This window comes from Frieseomelitta varia, unplaced genomic scaffold, assembly GCF_011392965.1.
Source record: "Frieseomelitta varia isolate USP_RPSP 00005682 unplaced genomic scaffold, Fvar_1.2 scaffold_404, whole genome shotgun sequence".
Taxonomy (NCBI): Eukaryota; Metazoa; Arthropoda; class Insecta; order Hymenoptera; family Apidae; genus Frieseomelitta; species Frieseomelitta varia.
The window spans coordinates 510,368-519,567 of record NW_025110151.1 but is presented as its reverse complement, the minus strand read 5'-3'; the positions used below and the strand labels follow the sequence as shown (position 1 = coordinate 519,567).

Here is a 9,200-nt window from a genome sequence, read left to right as displayed (position 1 = left end):
TTTTTTTTTTTCGTTCGTTATCGGTTATCCATTAAATATTTGCTATGCGGCAATGGAAAATTTTATTTCTGAAGCACTAGAGGAAAACTATGGTGCTACGTACTTGGATATTTGGTATAAGAAACAATCAGCTCTGCTTTGAAGCTCTTTCTGATGTATGTCTAAGAGAGCAGCCTCTTCCGACGATGGGATGTATTTCAGTAGTTGCTCAACCATGTCTATATGTAGAATATTCTGTTGGTCCATTGAAAGGATGGTTCTAGTGATCTCGTTGTCGGACAATTTCAATTTTGATAACAAAATCGTGCAGTTCTGAGCTCTTCTGGAATCAATCACCGACATGGTCTTCTTGTTCTTTCCCAAAGTCCGGAGGTCTTCGATCGAACCCTCCGCGGACACACCGTTCTTTTGATAAGCGCAGAAAATTTTATCGATCGACTCCAGATCCATAACGTTGTATAATTTCGTATCGTCGAGTTCTGACCATATAGTGCCTTGCAATTTCTGTTCCGGAATCTTCGACCAGTTGAAGGACTTCAAGGGATTGCTTGGTTGAGGAACATTTTTTATTATCTCCACCTGGGTGCGTTTAATTAGTCGTATTAGTCGAGATTCAGCGGTAATTGATAGAGATTGCGGACCATAATTTTTAGAAATTGAGGACCATCTTACCTTCATTGGAGGAGGAGCTGCGGGCATCAAACAAGGAGGTGGTGGTGGTGCCAATGGTGGAGGCGGTGGCGGCGGTGGCATTGGTTTCGATTCAACTTTCTCAAGTACCTCGTCCTCGACAATTTTAATCGTCGCTTTCGCGTCGTCCGGTAAACTACCAGAAGCCACCAATTGTTCCAGCCTCTTTCTCTCCGACTTTTCGTTGTTTATCTGTCGCGATAGCGTCTCGAGGTTGTCTTGCAATTCCGAAATCCTCTGCTTCGTTTCTATGTGCATCGACGTCTCTTTCTCGAGGCGTTCTTTCACCCTTGCCAAACTAGCTTCTATGTCTTCCTAGAAAGATAGGTGAGGTCGTGGATGAGAACAAGAACGGGCAACCGATCTCAATTTGACAAGACATCGTGATAAATTACTTTCTCCTGCGTTCTCAGATCTAACTCTTGTTCCTTCTTGGCCAATCTGCTCGACATATCGGAGTTTTCTCGCTCCAACTCTTCGGCCTTCTTCCTAGCTGCGACGAGTTCTTCCTCCTTTGCGAGCAAGTGAACAATTTCCTTCACGTTGATCTCAATCGGCATGACGTCGGGATTCCTCGTGACACCAGTGTCATTTCCTTCCGACTGGAGAACGATTTGTTGCACGATCCGATCGAATAGCAGCCAGTGTTGGGGATGGGAACCATAATCGACTGAAAGCAGTGAAAAAATAAAAAAGGAGAAAAGAATGACAGATCAAGATTCTCCCTTCAAACTGCTATTTATGAGTAGATAAAATGATGATATCTCACGAGGTAGTAAAAGACAGTGTTCCAAAAGACTCAACAAGTGAGGGTACGCAGCGGTGTGACTGAGTTTCCTCCTCAACAGATCGAACATCGCCGTAGCGCTCTTCGTGTCTACGTGCTCCTTCTCGAACTTCCTCGCCAATTCTTTCTCGTCCTCGTTCCTCACCATTTCGAAAAAGTCTAAATGCCTGTCTAACGTTTCGTTCTCGTACTTCCTCAGCTTTTCGATGATCGGCTGAATGCCAAGCATCAGTAACTCGTATCTCAGATGCAACCTAAACTCCAAAGTCACCTGGCCAGGCCCGTAATTCAACACCGCGTTGATAAATGACATTATCGCCGTTTTCAGGGACAGATTGTCCTTGTAGATGCCGAAGTTTTTGTCCAGGTCGTTTATGATACTCTGGAAACGCGTTCGTTCGGAATGATACTGCTGGAAATGTAGCATCGCTTCCAAGACTTTTCGATGACCACCTGGAACCAAGCAAACGGCACCCAGGATTTCCAGAACGGATATCTTTGTCTTGATATTTTCAGTCGCCAGCGACTGAGATATCGTATTGATGGCAGTAGGGTGAGCCAATACGTGTGCTCTTCCATTCTGCAAAGACGATTAGAATCGCGATAGAACTCGTTTGAGGTGATAAGTTGCCTAGCGATCGATCACGATCTGATCTTACCGAATTGTTCATCAACGCCTTTAAACATCCTATCACGCTTGTATGGAGGTTGCTGTTGGCTGCCTCCGCGTCCATAGTTCCAAGAACTTGCAACAGGGCGTTCAGTCCGTCGAGTTCTATGAACCTGAGGACGAAGCTGTGCGGCTGGGTCCTCAGAGCAGTCTTTAAGGCTTCGGTTTGTCGCATCTGGTTCGAAACTTCCTCACCCTCTTCGGGGAAAGGGCTCTGAAACGAACAAAATCGTTGAGATACCGACACGTGCGAGACATTTACACGCGAAAAATCATAAAAATCACACTCACATTGGCTATTGTTCTCAGCCTATTGATGTAATCCTCGGGATCCCCGCTCAGGTCTGTAGTTCGTAATCCGCCATTCTCGAGCGTGCCGTTACCTTTCCTGGAGCAATATATCTGCCACTTTTTGTTCGCCGGAAGTGCCAGAACCGCCTGCCGGTTGGCCTGGGTCAGGTCCAGCTCGTCGACCAATTCGAGGAACATCTTGTTCAGTTCCTCCTCGGCAGGCATCGGCAGGGTGGGCGTCATCGCTTGAAGCGTGAGCGTACCCGTGTGCTCCACAACGCAATACGTGATTTCCGGTGGCTCGTCATCCTGCGTCGAGAAAGAAACGCAACCATATTTTCAGTCAGATGTTACAACCGCTGCTTTCGTAGTAGATGATCATTTGATTTTCCTGCAGGCTTGTTTTTGCCGAGTAGGATGAAGATGAAGACGATGATGATGATGATGATGATGATGATGATGATGATGATGATGATGATGATGATGATGACGATGAAAGGAGCAATAAAACGTGGCTACGTGGCCGCTCGCGAAAGGATTTCACGAAGACGTTATCTTAACCTCTTGCGCTGGAATGACGTGCCACGCACGTCGAGAATTTTTTGGTCCCAAATTGCAACATTTTCTCAGTTTTCAGTATATTTAAATGTAACTCAGGCAAAACAAATGATGAAGTTTATTACTTCTTAATAATTTCGATCCATTTGATATCATACCGACGAGTCCAAAAGAAAAAGAAAGCGACGAATTATTGTATACGATTCGGTCACTCGTTATGGTCCGCGAACCAGTTGCCAGCGCAAGAGGTTAATAACGGCGCAGGAAATACCATAAAGTCAAGAAAAAGCGCGCAGAATCGATTGTTTCGTTTAAGCGCATTTTCGACTTTTACGTGAAAATCGATTGGGAAGACGATCGAGAGTATGTAACCAGGTCTTGACCTTATTCAAGACTCGGCATTAAATCGCGAAGTTGGATGGTCGTCGAGATGCCGCTGTAAACTAACTTTGCATATACACAGTACGTGCGATCGACGGTCGTACAAATCGACCGAGTTCGTGCCGAACGCTTGTATCAAACGTTTCGCGTAAAAAAAAAAAAATATCCCCGCGAACTCGAATACGTAGCGGTGACATATCGTATTTATCAAATTATTGCGATATTCAGATTATATATACGCGCCAGTTCAACCAGTATTTGCGAGCCTCGAACAATCATTAACATCGCGCACTGTACCATTCCCGTGGCTCTTATGCTTGGCTCGAACAGTCAGAACCAGCGGCAGGAAAGGTCAGGGGACCGGCTCGGGCACTGGATTCCTAAGGTACTTTCACACGTGACTAGGAAATTATCTATTCACCTAGCGGGCCGTCGATTTATTCTTCACAAACATCATCGTACGACCGGGAGCATGCGTGCCATTTAAACCGTTTATCGTTCGCTGAGCAAACCTCGTGCAATCTTAAAGTTTACGTGACGCGCATATTTTTTACATACCCGCCATATTTCACTGTTGTCACGATAAGGAGAACTATATTCAGATAATAATCTGTCAACAAGGACGTCGTCAAATTGTTTGCACTACGGTTTACACAGACAGTTCCTCATTGCTGTGAGAATGCAGAATGATTTGTCACGCAGGCATCGACGATGATTATTCAGTCTCCGTGTTCAACGAATTTTCCAATCACGTTCGACTTCCTCGAAAGTCGCTTGCGACACCCAGCATCCCTGAATTCGTTCCAGATTAACACTCGCGGTGCGTTCACGCGCGAGACCAGCACGTGAACACGAAACAAGAGGAGACGCGATAAGGCGTGACACGCGACCGCCTGCCCGGCACGCACACGTGAGTCTCCGGTGTAAAAACGCGAAGGAGGTCAGCCAGTTCGGTGCTGGATTCGTCGAGTTTACGCGGCGGGCTCTCTCGAACGGTCACGTTCCTCGTTGGACGAAAGTCTATCCGCCGTGACGAACGTGTCGCGCAAATAACGCGGTTCCCTTTATGAAAAATCAAGGTAGTAATATACCGGTGGCTAGGGTTTCTTCGCTTTGGGTTAGGTGCCAAACATATTGTATCTTGACAAGTTCCTTTATTAACCTCTTGCGCTGGAATAACGTGCCACGCATGTCGAGAATCTTTTGTCCCAAAATTGCAATATCTTCTTAGTTTTCGGTATATTTAAGTATATAACCCAGGCAAAACAAATAATAAATTTATTACTTCTTGGTAATTTCTATCCAGTGATATTATTCCAGCCCCGAGTTTAAAAAGAAAGCGACGAATTATTGTATACGGTTTGGTCACTCGTTATGGTCCGCCAGCGCAAGTGGTTAAGTCTGCAAATTTCGTTGGTGCTAGTAACACGAATTTTCCGACGAAACGTCAAGTTAATTATCTTGTTCAACTCTGCTGTTCTCCTCAGATCGTTGTTACATCATTTTCAATCTGTTTAAGTATCTTTCTTTCTTTTGGAATGTTTTATTTGAAAGTCGTGAGACTATACTGAATATGAAATCAAATATTTAAAAAGTATGTATATATATTTTGGTAATATGTATTGAAGCATGGAATATAAAATTATAATATTTATTACATATAAATGTAATACTGAACATATATATCGTTATACGTGAGTCACTATGCTTAAAAATCTTCATTTGTTAGATGCTATATATCATGGAATTGTTATTTATTCATCTTTTGAAATAGTGATTCTACATTTTATAACATATTCCTTTCTACATCTCATACTCGTCGTTTAAAATTTTTGTCACTTATTTTTCAAATTACACCAGTTTAATTCGGTATTTTTCGCTTAGAGTTGTTTCGTTTATCAACACTAAAAGAGATAATACTGATATCAGATCATATAGACTTAAATAAAGCAGCAGAATTAAATTAGATACATGTGTAAATCACAATTTTCTATGAAACTTTTCAACCACGTAGACTTTCGTCAAATTAATAAATATAGATTCAAATAATATCATGATTGTGAGCGTCATTCTTGAAGAAAGATCCACTTGATGAACAGATGAAAAGCATTGACAGTTATTTATTCCACAGTTATCCCAATTCTTTCCAATTTTATTTTTCGTCCGATAAAGGTGAAATGGAAATAAATGCTCAAAGAATAAAAAAATGATTTTACGAAAGAATACAAATGAATTAAACGCAACACTTGCGAAAATCACCTGCGAGAGTCAACTCGGTCGAAAGTAGTACGCGAACCCTGATAAACTCGCAAACAACCACTTGTTTCTGCGTTTATCCCGCACGTAATAAAATTTGCTGTTCAACTATATCAGAGAGATGATTATAAAATACAGCTTGGCGTTATGCAGAACGCAATTCCGCGTCTTATCTTTTTATAAGCATATTTTTCTTTTTCTCTGGCGTTCTCTCTTGCTGCTTGATAACACAGGCATAATCCAAGTCATGTGATCTCGAAAGCGTTACGTTATAACTGTACAAAACGACCCGATTTAGTGCAATCACGTATCCATTGGTGGCACGCGATGTGATTTGTAATCGGTACGAAAGCAAAATGTACAGTATACGCGAAATCACCGTGCAATTTCCAAGGATTCAACTTTAGAACGTTACGAACGTTGGGATTTAACTTTTCGTTTCCTATTGATTTGAATTTACTACGGCGTTGCACTCTGCAAGATCTAGAGACTCTGCTTTCGCGTAACGTGTGACTGGAAACATTGCTCTCCGGTAGGAAGGAAGTACGTAAAAGTATGTATCTCTCGCGTAGATCGTTTCAGGTTTAAGGATACCCACGCACGCGTGATCGCGAGTAGGTTGTTAACGTAATGCGGAAATACATTAAGCGCAATAAGATTTACAGATATGACATACTAGCTGTCTTTCATAGCTTTCATAGAATAACCATGTGTTAATTGCTTGTTGAAAACTTGTTTGACCATTGATAGATCATTTTCTAACTTTTGATCACTGATAGTTCAGAAATAACTTGCTCATTGTATTTAGAGAGAATGCAGTCAATGTAACAGAATGAGAGATAATTTGTCTCGAAAATAATTGAACGTTTAAAAACGAAGAAATTAATAACAAGTTAATATTTTTGCAAATATTTTGGAAACTAAGGCTGAGCAGCCTATGTCTAGGATTAGGTAAGGGAAAACGTCGCATGTCGTAATTTTAAAAAATTTTAGATATATAATAATAGAATTTATGTACTTACGACGACAAAATGCTTGAAAACAAATATAGATTTATGCCATTAAAAGAAAGAATAAATATTAAATGTCTCGAAAAATAGAAGCACGTAACATTATTACATATATAGGCATAGAGAAATTCAGAATTATATTCTTTTGTAATCATAAAAATCATTGAAATCAGTTCTCAACGAGAACGTTTTAATAGCATATCTGATATTCAAGAAGCTGTGACGAGCAGTCCCAATATTCACGAAGAAACTATTCAATAATTCAAATGATTCTATCACTGTAGAATGAATTTCGAACAAAGTACATTTTTCGCAAAAAAAAAAAAAAAAAAATTGAAGATTTTTTTATTTTCGAAAAGCTCGGTCACTTTTGAGACAGATCTTCTAAGTTCATAGATTGCAAACTAATACTAATATAGGTTTTTAACAAAAATCGACTGAAGTTATTTCGAAAGATCGCGAGAGAAAGTCATTACACCCGTATTCTACTCTGCATCCCGAAGAAATTACTTAGGCTTGAAAGCAAGTGGAACAGATGGACGATGGGAAACAACGCGTTGGCAATCGAATTGCTCTCCGCAGATAGCACATGCGCTTCTTCGGAAGCGTTGTGTTTGCAATAAACCGACGCGATGCCCGGCGATAAATTCACTAGAACGTGATTGCGTCAAAGCGGCATTAACATAATACTTTTTGCGTGTGTCGTCGGGAATAGATCTCGAAGCGATTCCACGAACTAAATTTCTTGTCGAACGCTCTTCGCCCTTCCGCGAGATGCTTACACACCATTTGCGGAACAAATGATCCTCTCTTTCTCGATCCTCTACCGGTTCAAAGCTCGCCTGGGAAATGATCTGAACGTAGAATCTAAATCGAAAAGTATGGTCGAATTCTTTAAGATATTACAGAGGAGCAGACAATTTTCTAGCAACTGATCAAAAACTACTAAAACAGAGGAAATTACTCGAGTTACTCGACAAATATGAAAGGAACGAAAGTACAAAATAATTTTGAGAAACATTCCCCCGATGCCTCTAACATTCGCCTTTCTCTTCATAGTAATTTGACCTCTTGCGCTGGAATGACGTGCCACGAGAATTTTTTGTCTCAAAATTGTAATATTTTCTCAGTTTTAAGTACACGTAAGTAAAACAAAATAGTCAGGACAAATAACAAATTTATTACTTCCCGATAATTTCTGTCCAGTGATATCATACCGACAAGTTCAAAAAGAAAGCGACGAATTATTATATACTTTTGGTTTGGTCACTCGTTACGATCCGCGAATCGAGTTGCCAGCGCAAGTGGTTAAGAGGCAGTCCGAAGAATCCGAAACGTCAAAGTGAAACGACACCGAAGCATGCAAATCGAGCAACAGGTATACGAGATCTCGATGTTCGTTCAGGAAAAATCTCGACGAGGGTCATCGTTTCTTACTGCTTCGCGTTTATAAATTCCAGCATCGTCGATAATTGAAAGCGTCGCGTCGCCGTGAAACACGTAAAGAACGCTGTGTTCCAAGCGATATCGATCGTTTGTAGACTATCCAACGTGCCGCTTGCTACCTTCTATGGCGCATTCCATCGGATCTCTCATTCAACAGATCTACCGCTCAAAAAAAAAAAAAAAGAAAAAAAAAGGAAGAAGAAGAAACAACTACAGAATCTTCGTGGATGCTGGAAATACGATCATGTTCACTATAGAGTATCGGCCATCCTTTTCCTCATCGAACACGCCCTGCGATGCTGCGAAACTGTTGAACAGGGTTGAATCGGCATAATGGAATCTACGGGTCATAGGCTTCTCTCAAGGACGACGCGATGGATTCCTCTTGAAAGTGGACACATTCCGTTTTTTACTCGATTCCGTGCAGCAACGATCTTCTCGTCTTTCGTGAAACACGGGAAAAAATATATTCTCGAAGAGATAGATACGCGAACATGGAAGAATCATAGAAAAACTTGATGAGAACATCATAGCTTCTCAGTTATTTAAGGAAAGTTATTTTTTTGTTTCCTATCTACGCCAATTTCGAAATTGAAATACAAATTGTACTTGAATACAATTGTGATATTCGAAGAATAACAATTGTGTATCGTCGGTATTTATATGCAGGAACATTAGACGGGAACAAACGCGAATTGTTTTGCCAGATGGAGGCCAACACGTTCCCTTCTATTACAAAGAATCGAATTTTGCATTTATTCAATTGGCTATCATGGTTGTCAGTCTTGCGTTCAAAGCTAATTACCTTAACCATCGTACCGTGTCAAAGAGGCGATGCAAGTACACGAGAGACCTCACTATCTTCGGCTACGACTTTGATTGCCACTTCCTTCCATTACTCAACGAAATTATCGAAACATTTTAAATAGATGATGAAATAAAATTATTAATAAATAAAATATTTAGTAATTACGAAATTAGTAGTTCAGTAGCGCCAATTTTATCGAAACATTCTAAATGGATGATGGAATAAAAAAAATTTAGTAATTACGAAATTCGTAGTTTCTGTACGTAATAAACAAATACGTAATGTATTTAATAATAAAGTAAT

The 9,200-nt window shown here is 40.7% G+C and overlaps 1 protein-coding gene across 7 annotated transcripts in view; it reads right to left on the bottom strand.

Annotated features, from left to right (window-relative positions):
- Positions 1 to 71: 71 nt before the first annotated feature.
- Positions 72 to 9,200, bottom strand: part of LOC122531508 (disheveled-associated activator of morphogenesis 1) — a 49,195-nt gene continuing 40,066 nt past the window's right edge. For 5 of the 7 annotated variants that reach the window (XM_043659493.1, XM_043659492.1, XM_043659491.1 and 2 more), the window contains 6 exons: positions 2,439 to 2,747; positions 2,137 to 2,361; positions 1,460 to 2,057; positions 1,086 to 1,360; positions 673 to 1,005; positions 72 to 579 (listed from right to left, as the gene is read on the bottom strand). In XM_043659493.1, the coding sequence (XP_043515428.1) occupies positions 88 to 579; positions 673 to 1,005; positions 1,086 to 1,360; positions 1,460 to 2,057; positions 2,137 to 2,361; positions 2,439 to 2,747 (2,232 nt within the window). In that variant the 3' untranslated portion in view covers positions 72 to 87. Of the gene's footprint in view, positions 580 to 672; positions 1,006 to 1,085; positions 1,361 to 1,459; positions 2,058 to 2,136; positions 2,362 to 2,438; positions 2,748 to 3,798; positions 3,883 to 5,636; positions 5,753 to 9,200 lie in introns of those variants that run through there. The other 2 variants (XM_043659495.1, XM_043659497.1) reach the window with 2 other exon arrangements.